Source organism: Pinus tabuliformis, chromosome 9 (genome assembly GCF_031772625.1).
Source record: "Pinus tabuliformis cultivar Carrire ecotype Pingquan chromosome 9, CPIR1, whole genome shotgun sequence".
Taxonomy (NCBI): Eukaryota; Viridiplantae; Streptophyta; class Pinopsida; order Pinales; family Pinaceae; genus Pinus; species Pinus tabuliformis.
This window is the reverse complement of record NC_142307.1, coordinates 766,786,639-766,808,025: the sequence shown is the minus strand read 5'-3', so window position 1 is coordinate 766,808,025 and position 21,387 is coordinate 766,786,639. Positions and strand designations below refer to the sequence as shown.

The following is a 21,387-nucleotide window of genomic DNA, read 5'->3' as shown; positions in this document are numbered from 1 at the left end:
GGGTGGGGTAGGGCGCAAAAATGAGCATACTTAGAAAGTTTGTCCACAACCACCATGATGACTGACTTGTTGCCTAACTTCGGAAGACCCGCAATGAAGTCCATAGAAACCTCCGTCCAGATTGAGGCCGTGATAGGAAATGGTTGTAATGTGCCTGGGGATTTGACTGTTTCTCCTTTGTGGTACTTGACATATGTCACACTCAACTACAAAAGTAAGAATGTCCTTTTTCATGCCTGTCCAAAAGAATGAACGTCGAGTGCGAGCATAAGTCTTCTGAAAGCCTGAATGGCCTGCAGTGGGAGATGAGTGCAACTCCGCCAAAATGCGACTTTTGAGGGTGGATGTTGGTGATATCACGACTCTGTCCTTGTAGTGAAGAATCTCATCCTGCCAAGAGTAGCCCGCTGTGGAATTTGGATCCGCCTGCAATTTATTAATGAGTTGGGAGAGCAAAGGATGTGAAAACCATTCCTTGCGAGCCTCTTCAATCCATTCTGGAATGGGAAGGGAGATTGCGAGCAGGGTGCTTTCCTCCTCAAATTGGCGTGATAAAGCATCTGCTACGACATTTTCACGCCCTTTCTTGTAAATTATCTCATAATCATATCCCAACATTTTGGCGAGCCATTTATTTTGTTGTGGCGAGGATAGGCGTTGCTCCAAAAAATATTTAAGGCTTTGATGGTCTATGCGGATTTGGAAACGCCGCCCCAATAAGTATGGTCGTCAGGTATCTACTGCATGTAATATGGCCATCATCTCCTTCTCATAGGTAGATTGTCCCAGATTTGTCCCACTTAGTTGTTGGCTAGTGAAGGCCAAGGGTCGACCTTCCTGCATTAAGACCGCCCCAATACCCGTACCTGAAGCATCACATTCAATCACAAAAGATTTGGTGAAGTCAGGTAGTGCTAATACGGGAGTGGAACACATGGCCTGTTTGAGAGCTATAAATGCCTGTTGTGCTTCATCATTCCAGAGAAATGAATTTTTCTTGAGAAGGTGAGTGAGGGGTCTAGCAATGCAACCATAATTGCGGACAAATTTGTGATAGTAACCTGTGAGACCCAAAAATCCTCTCAAGCTCTTCAAGGTCTTTGGTTGAGGCCAATCCTGCATTGCCTAGATCTTTTTGGGGTCCACCCTGACACCTTCACACCCCACAATGTGGCCCAAATACTCAACTTCTTCCATGCCAAAAGAGCACTTGGACATCTTGACAAACAATTTATGCTTTCGGAGCAGTTGCAAGAGCAGATCTACATGCTAAAGATGTGTAGCCCAGGTGCGGCTGTAGATGAGGATGTCATCAAAGAAAACAAGGACAAATTTTCTGAGATATGGTTTAAGCAGGTGGTTCATGAGGCTCTGAAAAGTGGATGGGGCATTACAAAGACCAAATGGCATGACCAGGAATTCATAATGGCCTTCATGAGTTTGGAAAGCAGTCTTTGGAATGTCTACTTCTTTCATGTGAATTTGGTGATAGCCCGAGCGAAGGTTGAGCTTAATAAAGAATTGAGCCCCATTTAGTTCATCCAGCAAATCATCGACAACCGGGATGGGAAATTTATCTTTGACCGTCAGCTTGTTGAGGGCCCTAAAGTCTGGACACATACGCCATTCCCCATCTTTCTTGAGCACCATGACCACAGGCAATGAATAAGGACTAATGCTAGGACGAATGACGCCTGCTTCTAGGAGTTCCTTGATGATTTTTTCAATTTCATTCTTTTGGGCGAACGGATATCTATATGGACGCACATTTGGTGGTTGGGCCTCTGGGACCAAAGTAATGCTATGATCATGTTCCCCTCTCGAGGGTGGAAGCTCATGAGGCTTGTCAAAGACCGGCAGATGGTTGTTTAATATCTGTTGCATCTTAGGATGAATATGAAGAGAAGTGGGTTCGAAGGCCTGGATGGCATTAAATTGGGCTATAACTCCATGGTGGCCCTTTTTTAACAATTTTTCCATCCTATGCGAGCTAATGATAGAGGGAGCACCCGCCTGGAGTCCGCGGAGGGTATGTGTGTGGTTGTTCTGCATAAAGCTCATATATAACTCCTAAAAATCCATTGTGATTAGGCTGAGTGTGCAGAGCCATTCAGCACCCAAGACAATGTCACACCCTCCCATGTGTATGGCAAACATGTGGGTCTTTAGCTGATAATCCCCCATTTGAAGTTTGACATTTTCACAGTGGCCTTCACATTTCATTGTCCCCCCATCAGCAATTTGGACCTAGAAGTTAGAGACTGCTCTGACAAAACAATGCACTGCTTCCGCGACTCTTTGATGGATAAAGTTATGCGTACTACCACTATCAATCAAGACTACTACAGGGCGATGCTTAATAAAAGCTATGATTTTGAGAATTTGGGGAGAAGAAATCCCTGCCAAAGCATGAAGCGAGATAACTGGTTCTTTAGGTACATTGTCCGGCTGATTGTCCTCATCTTCCTCCTCTGGTTCGTCAAGTGGTGGGGCTTCCTCCAATGAACTGTGATCAGTAGCATCAATTTGAAAGAATTTGGGCTCCTTGCATTTATGCCCCGGGGAGTATTTCTCATCACAGTAGTAACGTAATCCTTGCTTTCTTCTTTCCGCCATTTCCGCAGGTGACACCTTTTGAACCTTGAGTGTTTGGGTAGTGCTTTGAGCCTGGGTGGGGTGACCTTTGGCTATGAAATTTGGGCGATTGGACTGGGCCGCTAACGCACATTCTACTTCACGAGCTATCTTGCAAGCATCCAGCCATGAGGTTGGGTGTTGCAGTCGGACATGGGCTTGTATGGCTTCTTTGAGACCACTGACAAAACATTCCAAGTAGAACTGATCGTGTAGACCTCCTGTGCGGAAGGCTAAGGCTTCAAAGGCTGTAATATACTCATTCATTGTTCCTGTTTGTCGGAGCTTAGTAAGACGACCTAGGAAGTTAGATTCATGGTCAAAGCGATCCATCAGGGCTTTTGAGAATGTCTGCCAAGTCACGGGCCTTCCATAGCAACGTTGATGCCACTGCCACCATTGCCACCTTTCGTGGTCTAAGTACATGCTACCCACACTTAGCTGAGTCGCATCATCTCGTATGTGATTCAATGTGAAATATTGCTCCATTTGTACTAGCCATGTGGCCGAATGAGAGCCATCAAATTTATACATGTCCAGCTTGGGTGGTCGCAGCTGGGACTGTTGGTGGTCTTCAAAGAGGTGAAGAGATTGGCTAAGCTCACCCTCAATGTTTTCATTAAAAGCATATACCTCCGAGTGTTCCCCCGACTTGCCCTTTGTCATTGTGTCAACTAAGGTCTGGATCGTCTTCAGTAATGTGTCCAACTTTTGTTCAAGGGTGTCAATCTTCTCATTGGCCATAGCTTGAGCTCTAGTTTGTACCATGCACCGATCCGGTGCACTTGTCGATACTGCGAGAAAAATAAAATTTGGGACCACCTGAAATTTTTACGCTAACAAGTGAATGGTACCACCTTGCTCAGCCCGTCGACCTGATTCTTATGGGCTAAGTCTCCTATAAGCGTCCCGGGAGGGTCTCGGACTTTTTTTTTTTTTACTCCGAAAGGAGTTTTACTCCTCGCTTAGGAATACTGCAGTAGTCGAATCCCAAAAAAGTATATTCTGCCCAATGTCCTACGAGAATCACACCCAGGTATAGGGACCCACAGAAATAATCAGATCTGTTGGCTAACCCTCAACTGCAGAGTACGAGTAGGAATGTGGCAGTGATCGAACCCCTACTGTTAGATCTGAATGGTGGATTTGATTGTGGCGACTGCTACAGAACCCAAACGACGAGATCTGAATGGCGGATCTGATAGATCTGATTGGCGGATCTGATAGATCTTAATGGTGGAACTGATTGTTGCGGCTGCGACAGAACCCCACCTGCTAGATCTGAACTGGCAAAGATGATGTGTGATCTAGAGAGAGACAAGGGAACTATGGTCTCAAGGAGTGTCAGGGGCTACAAATTGCAATGTACATAAGGGTCTGACAATAGTACTCGGTCCAATCTTTCAGGGCACTAACCAAGGAGTATCAATCGTACCCTTAGCCGTACAACCCGACTACCCTATCGTATGCGCGAGTAATCTCCCCGAGTGCTGTTCTCGGTGCACTGTAGCAGCAAGACGGTCGACGGTTTATCTATGGCAAGGTTTCAAGAGAGCCTAGGGGGCTTCCAATATACCCAGAGGGTACTTGGAAGACAGTCCGTGCACGTTTCTATCTAATGCGCTACTACTCTTAGGGGTACCCACAGGGGTTACAAGGGAGTCCAACAAGCGTGACCACCTCTTGTATTTCTTGTGTGCATGCCTCCCCAAATCTGCAGGTTATGCGCTCAACGACAGATCCTGTGGTTTAAAGACGTCGGAACACGTCTCTAGCCAAAAAAAAAAAAAATTGCTAAAAATGGAGATCCCACCGGCCCTAGAAAGTGCTCTAATACCACTTGTTATGCTCTTGACCTGCAAGAAGATATCAGAATACCAAATATGCGAAGAAATATACCCAGAACATAGAACAATAAGAAATAACAGCATGTATTTTATTATTCAGAAAGGAAAGCAATGTTCATTTGCCTCTTCGAGGGGGCAACCTCCAATAGAGCTGGGCTCAATTACAAAATAAGACACGATGCTCCTCGAGGGGAGTCTCTATCCTTTATATAGGAATGATACATGCAATACATGCAATACCATGGTTCTTATTAATACCATCTATCTAATACCATGGCCCATTTGCAACTAACTGTGGTCCCTTCATTAAATGCGGGTCAACCACTTACAATTATTAATATGGGCTTTTATTAACTCTTTACTTAACTATAACTATGACTCGACCCTATTACATAAATAAGGGAGTTAGGGTTGGACCCTAATACATCTTGCCTTCCAAGGCAAGCAAGGCACCATCTTGAGCCTCTCTTGTGAATAGGCTTCTAAGATCACCCCTCATCCTATCATTGATCTATTATGCTTCATGATCCTTATTATGGTCTCCTCCCATTAGTGAAAGTTCGTAAAGAGTAGGAGCTTTAACTGAGGTGACAGTGGGTTATTTCTCCATTGTTGCCCTTGACCTAGCAATTGTCCCTCTAGGATCCCCCTTTAGGACCCCTGCTAGTTTGAGCGGTAACAAGCCCCACGAGGAGCTTCTGAAGTCGAATGGCCTCACATTTTGCCAGGATAGCAGCCATGTATTCAACCTTAGCGGAACTTAGCGCAATTGATCTTTGTTTCCTATTCAACCAACAAAAAGCTCCTAATCCTAAACTGGAATAGCACTCAAAAGTGCTTTTCTATCAGTTGTATTGTCTACCCAATATGCATTGATGTACCCCTCCAGATTCACTCAATCGTATTGAATATAACTCATCCCATACTCGATTGTGCCCAGAAGATATCTCAACACATGTTTTGCAGCTACCTACTGAACTCGCTTAGGCTCTACCGTGAATTGACTGAGTGTGTTAACTACAAAACAGATATTCGTTCTATTGTTGACCAAATACATAAGAGAGACAAGAAACTGCCTGTATATGGTAGGGTCCATTGCCTCTAATCTACAAGTGTCAATTTTCTTCTAGTTGGTCACTAGAGGCATAGCCATGGATCTACAATCCTCCATCCCGAATCACATTAGGATCTCAACAGTATACTTCCCCTATCCAAGGAAGATCTCTCCCTCTTTTTGCCACACCTCCAAACCCAAAAAATAGTGCATCAACCCCAAGTCCTTCATCTTGAACTCTACAACTAGGTCCCTCTTGCATTCTACTATGAGCCTCTTAGAACCTGTAAGAAATAGGTCATCAACATAAAGCACCAAAATGAGAGGTTCTCCCTTTATTTGAATGTAATACAGGTTGCAATCTGCCTCACTCTTGGTGAATCCCATGCACTGCAAATAACTGTCAATCCTACCATACTACACCTTGTGAGCATACTTAAGCGCATACAACTCTCTCTTCAATCTGCACACATGAGAGTCCTTCCCATGTACTTCAAAACCCTCTAGTTTCTCAATATAGATCTCTTCCTCAACCACACCATTGAGGAAGGTCATCTTCACATCCATCTGGTGAATCCTCCAACCCATCTGCACTGCAATAGAGATAATTGCCCGATGGATGAGTACCTAGCTACAGGGGCAAAGGTCTCATCATAGTCAATCCCTTCCTTCTAAGAAAACCCCATAGCCACAAAACAGGGTTTGAACTTCTCCACACTACCATCTACAACATGCTTGATCTTGTACACCCACTTGAACCCAACCATGGATTTTCCCTCTAGTCGCGGCACTACCTCCCATACATTAATCTTTATGATGGAAGAATACTCTTCCACCATGGCATCCATCCACGCCTGATGCTTAGATGCCTCCTGAAAACTGGCAGGTTCGGCTTCAATCAGGTTACCCATCAGTGCAATGTAACCAGAACAACGCTAAGGTGGTCTTCTATGTCTGACTGAATCTCAGTCGCAGGCATATCACTTCTGCTAGTGCGAAAATCTTGGACGTTATCTACACTAAAAGAGAAATTCCTTAAGGGTCTAATCAAAATTTTAAATTTTTTGAAGGAAATTCTACCTTCGATTTGGAGAAAGGCATCATTCAGAGCTTGAAAAATTTCAGATTTAATTTTGGAAGCCGACTTCAATTGTTGGAACCTTTCTCCTTTGTCGTAAGCCTAGAAGAGGCTCTCATGCGAAGGGTCTTTCCTTGCCTGGACGTATTTTTTTTCTGATCCGAATTATTTTGATAAAGCAGAACGTTTCTAAGCTTGAACGAAATTACTTTGGAAGGAAAACAATTTTCATTTTCTAGGAAAAAATTTCCATTTTTATTAATCATTATAAATTTTTTCCCTTATTGTTACTTTGAGGAAGGAGTATTTAAAATTTTATTTGTAAACCCTCCTTAAAGGTTTCAAAGCCCTCACCTTTGTCTAAGGGGTTTTCTTTGTAATTTTAATAAAATAAGTTTTTTCCTTGGGGGAGTTTGGGATTTGTCCCCATGGTATCCCACTACCTTATTTAAAGGGAGGACTTCTGTTGAAAAGTGTAACTAGGTTCGGTCTTCATAATGACGTAATTGTAATCTTTGTAAATGATGTAAAGAAGAAAAATAAAATTATTATTGTAATGCTTTCTTCATGGGTTTCACGAGCAAGAGATTTTATTTTTAGATGGCTCCCATTGTGAGCCTTTAGGATTTGTCAAAAAGATTCAATACCCTTCTTGGGCATGTTACAATGTATATGAGTCTATAGAATTGTCAAGAAGCCCACCAAGACAAACACAAGTCACGCCTCTTCAAGTCGACCTCAAGATAAAGTGAAGAACTCATGTCGGCTTCACCTAATGGAAACACATCTATTCAAACATACATGTCGGCTTAGTTATATGGGACAACCACTATATATATGTGTATAGGGTCTTCGCATTTACACAGTCAAGAAAGTTTGGATTACCTCCGAAGTTCGGATGTCAAATTGCAGAAGGAACTCGGATTGGTGATGAAGGAACGGCGAGGATCTTTAGGGCTAATCAAAGTGGAAGATGAGTCGAGAAGAGGAAAAGAGCAGAAGACAGTCAAGAAAACTTGTGTCTTGGTCTTGGAGTGGCAACTAGGTCAAGGGTCTTGGTATTGGTATTCGTCAATTGGAGTCTCTATAAGAAGAATTTGTGTGGCTTTTCCTCTCAAAGAATGAGAGGTTTTGGCCCTGGCTCATAGCCCACATTCTGTGTCTCTTGCCTATTTATGTTCATGCATTAGTAGTTGTTTGATGAAGAAGAACACTAATAACTTAAGTAAAAGAAGATCCTAATCTAAAGAAGTAAAAAGCACTCACAAGCAGTTACTAATTGAAGAGAAATCACCTAATACTTGATGCCCTAGATTTCTCAACAACAATTTGTGGTGACTAGCTTCTTAACTTAGTTTAGATCTAATCATTAACTTGTCTCTTGCATCCATTAGATTAGTTTTTTGTTCATTGCATTTTGGATCTAATCTCTAGCATTGTTTCACTTGATCATTGCTAGATCTAAACTTCATCTAATTGTTATTGTGATCTTATTAGCTATTTGATCTAAAATGCACTTGAGTACTTCTTGTCTTAAACTCACTTGTATTTTAGATTTATAGTATATCTCATTAGCAATCTCATCTGCGATTACTTGAAGTAACTGCTTGTGCTCTATAATTCATATTTTCTTCATTGTTCTTGAATGTTCTTAAAGAACAATATAAGTGAGGTGACATTCCTAAATCTAATCAATAACTCATTTCACTTTAAGAGCAATTTCTATTAAAGCACTTGTGTTATTTCTATAACATTTAGATCTACTTGGCATCTCTCTAACTCGCTTTGTTTCATTGAGCAATTTTTAACGTGCTTCGTAGATCTTGTGATTTTGGGCTTAAAGTGCTTATCATAATCTTAATCATAAGTGGATTGGTATCTTGATACATCTTAACATTTCATTTTGAAGCATCTTGTTCTACTTGTGTCTCATTGAACATTGCATTTGCATTTCATTTCCATATTAGATCTAGGTTTGCATCTCTAAAATTTACCTCCAAGCATAAGCTTGGTTGATAGAAATTTTAAGACCAACTTCCTTAACTTTCACTCAATTTGATAAATTTGAGTTTGGAGTAAGGTTAAAACAGTAACCTCACAGTTCTCTTGTGGTCAAGCCCTTGTAGGAATGAAGGCACGTGGGTTGTCAAGAAGGCTAGGTGGGTATCGTTAATGATGGACTAAGAGCCTCCTCGGCCTATCCTTCTTGCGATTCACCCCAGTCCTTACCAGGTTTTGAGAAATTGAGGGGAAGCTTCACCATGGATTTAGGCATATAATTTAAAATCAACCAAGACCCTTGCATCACACATAGTCTAATCTTGCATTCATTCATCTAACATTGCTTCATCTTGCATCTGTTGATTTGTGAGTATTCCATCTTACTTGCAATATTATATTGTATCTCTCTTGTTATTTGAATTACTTGCTCATTGTCCTTTGATATTGTTCAATCTTATTTGAGCATCTCTTTAAAGTAGAAGTACATGTTACACTTACCTTCCAAATTCTATCTTATCGCTCATATTTCAATATTATGTTATCTCTTGTACTAACATTTGTCTTGCAACATTGCCTATCTTGTAACTTGAAATATTATCTTCATTTGCTAGTATTATATCTTTATTTGAGCATTCTTTATAAGGCACTAGTCTATCTCACTTTATCTTGTTGATGTCACATTGATCTAGCCGAATCTATCACATTAATAGTGCTCATTAATAATCATGTTTTTTTATTAATCCTTAATTCAAGCTATATTGAATGGTAATCACCTTGCCCTTTGTCTCATAGAACTTGTTGCCTTCAACAAGTTTTCCTTTTAGAATCATCTCTAGGGACTACCCCCCTTAGCTTACCTATGAGAGAGCTTAAATGGAAAGAGTTGGGAATAGGTGACAACCCCTTCTTTGAGTGTTACACCTTAAAAACTATACCTTGTGAGATTGAAAACTTTTCCCACATTTAGGTGTACATCTTAGGTGACAACACAAACCCCAAGGGGAAGTGACATGTCTAAAGTTAGGCATCAATCCATAGGTGTGTGTGAAAATGGTGACAACGAAGTGGAAATGACTTCAAGGCAAGGTGCCATAGCCAAGTGACTAACTAATGAATGTCCAACATCCTAAGTGTATAGATGTAAGGAGGGAGCACTCGTGGAGGCAGGAGTTACCCCTTTCCTTGGCCTCTTTTTCCACCGCTTTGGTGCATCTTTTACTTCTTTATGATCTGCTTTGATTTGGGTGCATAGCTCATAAGCCCAAGCTTGCTTTTTGAGATTTAGCATTTAATACCCCTTGACGATGAGTCAGTTTATCTCTTATCAAGGTTGGGACAATACAACAGTTCCCTTTATGGATGGACCATCATGTGCTCGAGGAACTAGGTGATGGGTAATGAGGGGGCTAGAGCCCACACTAGGCTTTTGCTCACACGCTAATCAAATGTCCCAGCCATCTTTTCTATTTTGTCTTTTTCTTTTAGTGTGGTTTTCTTATGCTTTTAATTTTCTTTTCGCTGCATCAACCTCCAAGGCAAAGCTTTCTAGCCCACACTCAACGATGAGGATGAAAAGTTGTCAATCCCCATGACCAATGACTACTAGCTTGAAGAATGGAGATGGAATAATGGGAAAGATGGAAAGTGGTAAGTATGGAATATCATGGACACATTATTTCAATCAAAGCCTCCCCAATAGTATCCTTCCAACAACCCTAAGGCCTTAGAGGAGGTCCCATTGGACTTGAGTCAAATACTAACCTCCGAAGTGAAGTGAGGGAACAAGAATATAGTCAAAATCATTCAATCATCCAATTCACTCTTTGATCCATATTAGTAAGCCCAAAACATTAAGTGAAAGCATATGATTACAAAATGGTTAAAGCACCTATTGATGGATGACACACCTTCTTTCAAAAAGGAATAACAGATGGGAGTGAGAACTATGACCGGAGCAAGAAGTGGAGGATCCCGACATCGTGTTATGTGCTAATCATATAAGGTTGTTGGTTGGTTGGTTGTCCAAGGAGGAGAAAAGATTGCTCCTATCAATCACCCACTTTTTGGTGGGCAACAAGCCCAAAATAAAGATAAGGAACCGATCTTCCCTTTTGATATTTATATAGTACAAACTTTATTTATTGTTTCAAGATCTGGGAATTTCAAAGGTAAAAGTAAACATCCTACTCCATATTGTTGTTCAACTCATATGAGCCCTAATTTAATACCCTAAAACATGACTTGAAGTTTGTAAAAGAAAATCCCAGATTTACGGCATATAAACCCTATTTGATTCACTTAAAAGTTAAAATTAGTCTCTCTATATTGTTGTTTTGTACCTTATGGAAAAGCTAATTAGATTTGTATTACTCATTCAAATATATGGGTAACCCTAGGAAAAAATTGTTTTCTCCTATGTTGCAGCTTGCCAACCACCAGCCCTATCATGATCCACAGATAGCCAATCTCAAATGCCTCTCATCCATTTAGGTTAATGCACTCCTCCATTTAGCATGCTCATCTGCTGAAGGTGGGTCATCTATTGTGAGGTACTTTAACCATTTTTTGTATTCAAGTGCTTTCATCTAATGTTTGAGACATTATAATATGGATCACAGGCTGATATGGATTATTGAATGTTATTAATTGTGTACTTGTACCCTTACTTCATGTTGGTGGTTATCATGTTCCCCTCTAGTGTGACCTTCCTTGGGGTCTTTCTTTCACCATCTAAGAGGGGCACAAATAAGAGCCTCTAAAACTTGTCATCATTCCCAGATATCTATTATCCCACCTTTTGATTGGTTGTTGTCAGTCTCTCATACAGGTTCCTTCTTGATCTTGCCCTATGAGAAGAAGGGATTGAGTATACCCAAAGTTAATGCAACTATAGAAAAGGAAAGAGTATGAGCCAATGTCAAAATGCAAAAGAAAGGCAAGGGATGTAAAGCAAGTAAAGCCAATTTTAGCTTGAGCTCTACACCATCTTATATAGCCACTCCTCCCCAAGAGTATCCATGCATATGATACCTCAAAGTAAAAGGAACTCTTAGTAAACATCTTGACCTTGATGAAGCAATAAACTACCCATCACTAAAGGGGGATTATATGATCGAGATTACTTGATAAATCAATAAAGCTTGTTAAACTACCCATATTAAAGCAAGAAAGAAAAACACAAAGTATGGGGGCTTGGGACAAAAAAGATAAGGGATGGTAGCTTAAGAAACTAGGTGTTCCCTCTACAAAGGCATGTATGGACAATGGTTTGAATAACCTGGTATAAGATTATGGCACCTTTCATGTAGTAAACCCCAAGTCATAACACCTATCACTTGTAGTGTTGCACCTATCATTTGAAAGGGTCGCCCTAGGAATTGTCCCTCCCCTTAGGGTTGAAAGCACTTAATAAGGTCATATGATAACCCTCCCATACCTAAATGAGGTAACTGGTGCACAATCATAAGTTAGTAGGACATTTGAAGATGATACATGTGTGAAGTACTTTGATGGCTTTAACATTGATTATTGTCCACCTTGATGCTTTTATGGTTCAAGTACTTTTAATGTTGATCTCACTTGATTCTTTGAGTATGTGTCAGATGATTCTTGTAGGTGCAACCAGGGTCCCTTGAGGGATAAGTGATGCTTCACCAACACTTTGTAAAGTGCATCCAACCACATTCCATGATGGCACAGGACACTTGATGGAGGATGTTGGAGCTCCTTTGAGGAGTGTTTCCCTTGATGAGGACTTTGCACTAATGATGTGACCCTCATCCAGCCCCAAAACCTTGGACGTTGAGCTTTGGTGCTAGCATGTTGCCTTGAGAGATGTTGCACCCTTGAGATGACTAGATGCCCCAAGGCTAGCATTGTACCTTCTTGATGGACATTGCACTTCTCTTGATGGTGAATGATGATACTGATCACTTGGGTCCCCTTTGGAGGGGTAGATGCATCCTCTACCTTGATGACATCATGTCCTACTTTAATAATTCCATCCTAGTTCCTCAATTGATGATGACGGGAGCCTTTTGGAGGATGATGTTTCCTTTAGAGAGCTATGTTGATGATGTGCCACCTCATTTGGTTGGAGATTCATGACTTATAGGATAAGATACATCCCTTAAGTTATTCCTTATACATTTTCATGGAGAGACATGTCCTTTGGATGATGATATCTCCTTTGGAGGACATTAGACTCACACATGTGGGCTAATTGAGGATAAATTTTATGTTATTTTCTTGATTTGGCTATCTTTGGCATTCAGCATGTGACTTATCCATCTTGCATCATGAATTATTCTTAGTTCTTTTTAGTCTAATTTGAAGAAAATCAACTTGGCTACCCTCATACAAATAAGGAAGTTGATTTCCTTTGGATCATTGTCACACTTGGATTATTGCATTTCTTCATTAGTGATCTTTCTCTCTAGTGTACAATGAAGACCTAGTTGAGTGACTTTCTTGGGTGGATGATGTGTTGTGTTGTGATCTTTGTTCATGGATAATTATGGTGGATCTTGGATGTTGCTTGGTGAAGTAAGTTAGTCTATTTGTTTTATTTTGGTTATATGTTTTATGGGACAATGTTCTTGTAGTAAGTTAGTTTATTCGATATTTGCTTCATTATTAAGTCGTTCCTCCAAGTATTTGAGGAATAGAGATAGGTTTTTTTTTCCCTTGGTCATCTGAAAAATTGAGAACCTAAATTGCAAACCCTAGTGTAAGTTAGTTTATTTGCCATAGCTTTGTTGGGGTTTAGAATCACTCTATAAGAAACCCTAGAATAGTTTGTATCCTTCATTATCCCTTGTGGAGCTCGGACCTTCCTCCAAGCATTTGAGGAATAGAGATAGATTTTTCTTTTCCTTAATCAACTAAAAAATTGCAAACCCAAATGTAATTTAGTTTATTTTCCATAGTTTTGTTTCCACTTACAATCACTTCAAAGAAACCTTAGAATAGTTTGTATCCTAGACTCCATTTGCCCAAGATTGATAAGGTGCTAGTCTTTATCATTTGCAACATTCCATTAAAACCCTAAAATCATTTTGCTTTTTTGTTTATGGTAAATTAGGTTAAAATACAACAAAATCTTGTTTTTATAGCATTTTTTGACTTGTTGTGTATGCCCTGGGGTTAGGTTTTGTTTAAAGGTGCATCAAAGAAGCTAATTCAATGTTTTTCATGCATTTTTCAGCCATTTTCTAGGGATGACGTCATTCTTTATTTGTTGTTATATACTATTTTAACCATCAAAATTTGTTGTAATTTTGTCCTTAGTTCACTCTTAAATTTAGCCTTCATCCCATATAATTTTTATACAATTTTAACAGCTACATTGCTATTGTTACAAACTTTCATTTTGTTGCAATTTGCTGCCCTAAAACCCTAGTTTATAGCAGCCTTAAGATTTTGTTGATTTATTGGGTTCGGGTAACCTATTGGAGACTCCTTAGGTTAACCCTAGCCTTTAGATTGACCCATAAGCCCTTTGAACCTGAGTCTTGAATTTAATCTTTTATCCATTGTAAGCCCTAGTTGATGATACCCTTGTCCAATGGATTTTTGTTGTAGGATTCTTGGGGGGCATTTAGCTTAAGATCCTTGGGTTACTTGATCTCTAAACCCTATCAGGGAAGCCTCCCTTTTGTTGGATTGTGTCCTTTACTAAAGAAAGGGGCATAATTGATGAGGTGATAGTGGTAACACTCCCATGTATTGCACATTTTCTCGGCCACCTAGTAAGGATTTGCACTAGGTGCTAGATTTTGCTGTAACAGTCTGATCATAATCTGAAATATTAAAGTATCACCTTAAAAACCCAGATCAAATTCATCCTAAGCTCCTTTACTCCCTCTTTCTCTACATCATCTTGACCTTAGTTTACTTTAGGGATTCCCTCTGAGGCTAGAGAAAAGCTAGCCTAAAGAGAGAAAGACAAGGTTATTGCTGATAGTGGGCAGTTTATTTACGTCATCCTTGGGGTCTCACAGCTTGTGTGTTGGGACTTTTACACCAAGTGAGAACCTAGGAGGTAACAAGCCCATTATAATGACTAGGTTAGTGCCTATTCTTAACCACCAACAAATATAATAAATGTCAACTAGGTTGGCTTTAAGCCAAACTTAGAAACACATTAATACACAATAATAATGATTACAAACTTAGGTCAGCCTTGGCCTCAAGTAAAGCTTACACCATCATCTAGAGAAAACATTAGGAGGAAAGAGGTGAATTGCCCCTTGTTACAATGGGCATATGTCCAGTAAATAATCCAAGCAGATGCACACACTTCAAGACAGTGAATGCACACTTTGTTATTAATGACAAAAACTTAAATTTGAAAGGTTCCCTGCTACACTTTCTAAGGTGGAAGGGGAGAAGATTAAACGGTGAAAAAAAAATCAAGAATTGTGTTGTTATATTGTATCCCTTTGTATTGATGCCCTTCAATCAAGCTCAATTTGTTACAACATTAATTTAAATCAGTTGAACCACTACTTAACTCCACCTATCTAAAAGTGAAAGTGAGTATAAAGACTATTAAAAATCCCAAACAATCAACAGATTAGACCTATATAGCTCAAATACAAGTTGTGGCATGAAAAGTCCTGTTGTGAATCAAAATGGAGCTCTAGAACTACATGAAGACATGAAAAATCAACAAAACAGCACGTGATGGGTCATTTTACTGGTTCATCATATTTCACAGAATTGTTCACAATTGATAATAAGGTGTTTATAGAATCTAGAGTGGCTTTTCCAATTCAAAAAACTGCTGAAATCTAAAAACACAGATGCCCACTTTCCTGCTAAAACAACTTTGATGTTTTAACTTTTGCCACATTCATACCACTGATAAATTCACTTCTCCATTACTTTATTGTTCAAAATTTCCAAATACCCTCATTACTATACTATTTATATACTGTGGTAATAGGTATTACTATTCTTGACAACAATATCATGAAAAGTGGGATTATAATGTAACTAGAAAGAACACACTCATAAGAATGAAAAATGTACCTGTGGATATGAGTATAAAAATATGTACCACCAAGCACCAACCAAACATGCAACAATTGTGGTCAATGCTATTGATTGGAAGATAATCCAGCTGCCACTAGTAGCTATAACTCCTGTGAGGCAGATTGTCCATGGCTGGCACCTTCATGTGAAAATGACAGTCCAGAGGTTAGATATAGTTCAATTGGATTATTTCCTTGATAATAATAAATAATAATTTAATTTTAAGGTCATGACCAAGCCAGACACCAAACTGGCGTGTGAGACCCCCATGTTTGTGGGACAAGAGACACACCTCTATACAGTGATTTGAGTGCTAAAGTCTACAGAGGTGTACATACTCTACGTCCCTCTGGATTGACCCTATGACCTCTTACAAGGAAGCACGTGCTCTTAACCATTAGGCCCACTCAATACAACACAATTAGAAGTAAAATATACTTAATATGACCTAGTTTGTAAGGTGAAACAGCTGTGCTGTACTAACAATATAATGAAACGATTATGGAGCCATGAGGGTCCCATTTAACTTTGAATTTGACTTTAGTGCAAAGTGAGATTGCAAGTTGCTTTAGCACTAAATTTCTAAGCACCCTCTGAGTCACCAAGGGAGATGGTAAGAATCGACTCACCCTTCAAATCATTAAAGTCTATTTTGAATGATTAGACTGACACTTATTATTTAGACAAGTGTAAAACTTTCTTAACGGTGCAGATACAGGTTTAAGTGCCACAAAGATTTCGCATAATGAAAGTCTACAAAGCCCAGATACAATTCCTGTGGTAGAGTTAAATCCAGATGCTCTTTAAGTCATGCATTCTCAGAATGACAGATCCCTTGGATACAGATTCATACGGATGCAACCCAATTTTAGAATCCTGAGTGAGTAGGTTGATAAAAATTGAAGTATTGAGGGATCAATGCAACTAACCTTAGCAGAAAGAGGATATTTTGTTGCTAATTTTGTCATTTGGAGAATTGAAAGAAGGTATTTTACCTATTTTGTTCACTTGTGGACATTATAATAATTTTTTTCTTAGTTTCTTTTTCGGAGGAGAAACTTGGCCTTTAGATGGAGGGAGGCTTCATTGAGATATTGGAACATAGGTCTTTGACTCTGCATTTTATTCAACAACAGCTCTATACTAGACATGAATTCATTTTCTTCCCCAGGAATTCTAGAATGAAAAGCCTTTTAAAGCTAGAGGGAACAGACTGGGAATGTTTGAAAATCTCATGGATGACAATTCAAAACAGGGATTCCTTGTACTTTAAGATATGCATGAACATTGAAAATGTGTAATATCCCAATTCTGATATTTTATCGTGACAAGGATAAAGGTTCTGTGTAATAAAGTGGCATCCTAGTGTTGTCCATGGGATCTGAAGGTCAAGACCAAATTATGAGGACATGTGTTATATCCCAAGTTAAGTTATTTTGAATATGTAGTCCACCTTGGGAAAAGCCAAGATTCTAATGTGGATGGAAGGTAAGTGAATTTTTTGAAAAATAAATAGAAAGGGTGCTTATTAATTTGACAAGGCCGGACCAAGGTGAGTAACCATCCACCCTATCTCCAACAGGCAAGTTGAAATCCATAAGGGAAGAACTCCTTGGAGGATGTGTGTCACCCTGTCCTCAAGTCACTAATCCACTACCAGCCCATTACTAGTTTGCCTGAATGGCGCCAACTTCCCTATATAGTATAAATACATGTTCAAGGGAAGTGAGGGAATGATAAGAAACTTGCATTGAGACTTTATTGCAGAAAATACATGTGAAGCTAGAAAACTATTGTCTACTATTAGTAGAGGTGACATTGTTGTTTTGTGGTTCATCACTCTGTGGTTGGCGACTCAGGGCAATTTGCCATGTTTGATACTAAGTAACTTACATCTGCAAGGAGATGGCAATAGATGATGGTTGCATAAATGAACCAACCTGTAATGGAGAGTGAAGGTTTTTGTTTGTAACTATGTGTTAAGCACCAAGCAAGAATAGACCCAAAACTGTGAGAAGGTCAAACTTGGAACTATGCGTGAAGAGTTAAATCCTAAACCATATGTGAAGGGTCAAGGTTCATTGTATGGAAGGCTAGTAAAGTGTGCTACAATGTAGTGGTTTCCTTCCTAGTGAGAAGTTGGAGAGAGTTTGTAAATGTAAATCCATTGTGTATTCCCTGTGGAATCGTGAGTACGGTTCGCTGTGAATAAGTGTAGACCGTTGGTATTTGTAAGTGAATATCTATGGCAAGTTGGTGATCCTCTATTAACAGTTTGGTTTTGTATCTTCTTGTCAAAGATGTGTATTCCATGGGACTCTCAATATATTTACTTTATGTTTTATAAAAGTTTTGGTTATGTGTCTTCCTAGAATGATTGATGTATATGGGTTGTCAGTATTTAAATGGCTTATTTGTTAAGCAAAAGAACAAGAACCAAATGTTAACCTATAATAATGCTCTATTGAGATCCATAAGAGAGAGACAAAAAGATCTAGTGGAACCACTAGCACCCTAAAACCTACAATAAATGTAGAAAATAACAATGTTGCCCTACAGAAACCTATTGATAACAACCAAAATAACACTAAACAACCATGCTAGAGGTGATCCATAGCAGCACTGTTTGAATTTCCCAAACCCAGCACTGGTAATCAGTTCCCAACAATTATTAACTGAACGAATACACAGCTAAGTTCCTAATCAAAAATATTTACTGAAAGTGAAATTAATCAATCTAAATCACACATATAAACAGATTTTTGCCCAAACAATAGTTCTTCATTAATAAATTAATCATGAAACTTACTTGGGCTCCTGTCCTGGGATAATGACCCAACTAAGAAAATACAAAACTGATGACCAGCCTCACTGCACTCTCTCGAACCCAGCACACGCTCACTGAGAAGCCTCTCTCAATCTTGTGTTGTTGTTGTGTCTTAGCTCCTCACTTTAGGCTCAATTTATAACTGTCCTAAGCTAAGATTGACGGCCAAAATTAGCTCATCAAGTTAACTGAAGATAAATGACTTTACTTTAGTTAACTACCCTATTTTTTATTTTCTCTACTTTAACTCAAGTACAAGTCATAAATTTAGCTTGTTTTACATGCACATTTCATGCATGTCACATGTAGCACATTCGTAGGCGTGCAACTCACTTGAAAACTCTACATGTCGCATGCAAGCTCCTAAAGAGGCAAATCAAGGTCCTTTGAATCAAGACACAAGACTAGAAGTACCTTCCGAGCTACAAAACTCAACACTCCCTCTTAGCGAGGGAGGTACTTCTAGAAGAACCTCCTCCACGTGGATTTGTCTCCAACACCACCACATTATCCACTATTGTCGCCGCTCTATTTGAACTAGAAGACTTCCTTGTTACCTGCTTCGAAATCTGATTTGAAGACCCGTTCCTTTCAACCATGCTCCTAGGATCATGCTCTTGAGCGTTTAGCAATGTCATATCATACCAGGTGAGGGTCCTAGCGGTACCTGAAGAATCAGTCTCCCTCGCCACCTGCTCCCTCTCAGCAACTGACATTGTTCCTGTATCCAAGATCCCCTCGAATATACCCACAGGTTGTCCCATCAACCTATATGATTGCCCCTGTCTGATGCCAAGCACTATAACTACATCTAAGGTCGCTCCCTCTGAATATAGAAACACCCGTCCAAATTGGAACAAAACTCTATATCAAACATCCTTCAAGGCTAATAATGAGAGCACATGTACCATCAACCCTAGAACAAACAACATACTTGTCACCTCCAGAAATCCTCCTGACTCTAGCTGGAATCTGACACATCCAACCCCCTTTACTGCATATCTGGTGCTAGCTCCAAAACACACATGGCAGTTTGAGTTTGTCTCTAAAATACTGCGGAACATTGATCTCATCCTCGTCATGTGACTGGTCGCTCTACTGTCCACTAGCCATAACCCATTGTCCTCATACACAACAATACTACTGTTAGAAACTTAGGCAACTAGAGACAATTCCTTCTCGAATTTCTTCATAAAGTCATCAATCTCAGTTGATGTTGATGCAACCACCTGATCCTACTCCTCCTCCTTGTATGGACACAAGCTTGCATCGTGACTAGTCTTTTGACACACAAAGCACTTTACCTTGCTCATGTCCTTCACCCTTTTTTTATTACTTTAGCTAACTATCCTATCTTTAGCTTTCTATACTTTAACTCAAGTCCAAGTCATAAATTTAGCTTGCTTTACATGCACATCTCATGCATGACACATGTAACACATTCGCAGGCATGCAACTTACTTGCACACTTTGCATGTCGCATGCAAGCTCCTAAAGAGGCAAATCAAGATCCTTCTAGTCAAGACATAAGACTAGAGGTACCTTCTGAGCTACAAAACTCAACAAGCACGAGAGAGAAATATCAAATAAGAGAAATAATGGTACCTATTAGGCTATGACCCAACAAAAGTGAGGAATCCATCAGAGAAGATTTTTCTTCCCCTTGGTCAGCCAATCAGTCAACATCCCTAAGATGATCCACACATAGCTTTACTTTGGATCTCTCCACCTATGCTTTGGTCAATGCTCTCTCCCATCTAGCATGCTTCTCGAGGAAGATGGATCATCTTAGATCTATGAAAAGCTACACTAACCATTTTTGTAATCATGTGCTTTCATTTAATGTTTGGGGCATTTTAATATGTATCACAAATCAAGTTGGATAATTGACCGCTATTGATTGTACCCTTGTTCCCATACTTCACTTGGGAGATTATCCTTTGGCCCTAGTCCAGTGTAACCTCCCCTGAGGCCCTTTTCTTCCATTGTTTAGGAAGGGCATGAATAGGAGGCACTAATTGATATAGCATGCCCAAGGTAATCCATACCACTTTCCATCTTTCTCCTTATTCACTTCCATTCTTTTGGTTGACTATCATTGGTCATTGGGACTGGCACCCTATATCCACATCTCTAAGTCAAAACTTGAAACTTTTCCCTAAGAGATTGATGTAGCTGAAAGAAAGATAAAAGCATATGAAGCCACAAATGAAAGAAAATGAAAAATGCAAAAGATAGCTAGGACATGTAATAAGCATGTGGGAAAAACACTAGCATGAGCTCTAACCCCCTCATTAGCCATCGCTAATCACCCAATTCCTATGCATTTCATGTTCTATCTAAATAAAAGAACTTATGCATGTCCCAACTCTGATGAGAGATAAATTACTACAACTTTAAGGGGCACTAGAAAAGCATAAAACAAGCCAGTTACCCAAGCTATGCAACAAAAAAAAGAAAATCATTAAAGTAAAGGCACACCAAAGGGGTGAAAAAAGCAGGTTGAGGAAAGGGGTAACTCATGCCTTCGCAATTGCTCCTTCTTATCATCATTATACTCAAGATGTTGGACCTCCTTCATCTAGTACCATGGTTGTGGTATCTTTACTAAAGTCTTTCCCATTAAACAACCACATTTATCACATGCAACTATGGATTGATGGGCCTACCTAAGAAATGTCCCCCCCTTGGGGGCTAGAACCACCTAATAGGGTTAATTGCATAATCATCCCCAACACAAGTGTGGTAATTTGCTTACAAATCAGAAACTAGAAAGACATTTGAAGGCAAGGTTTGTGTGATGTACTTTTGTGCCCCTTGTTGATATGAGTAACTTCGGAAGGTCTTCTACATCGGCTTGGTGTCTTAACATGTAGAAGACATTATTTGCCTCTTCTAATGATTTATG

At 39.6% G+C, this 21,387-nt stretch overlaps 1 protein-coding gene across 3 annotated transcripts in view; it reads right to left on the bottom strand.

The window, feature by feature from the left end:
* Nucleotides 1-21,387, bottom strand: part of LOC149150983 (spindle pole body-associated protein) — a 139,742-nt gene that overhangs the window by 54,088 nt on the left and 64,267 nt on the right. For all 3 annotated transcript variants that reach the window (XM_089440894.1, XM_089440896.1, XM_089440895.1), the window contains exon 2: nucleotides 15,650-15,791. In XM_089440894.1, the coding sequence (XP_089297020.1) occupies nucleotides 15,650-15,791 (142 nt within the window). The remainder of the gene's footprint in view (nucleotides 1-15,649; nucleotides 15,792-21,387) is intronic.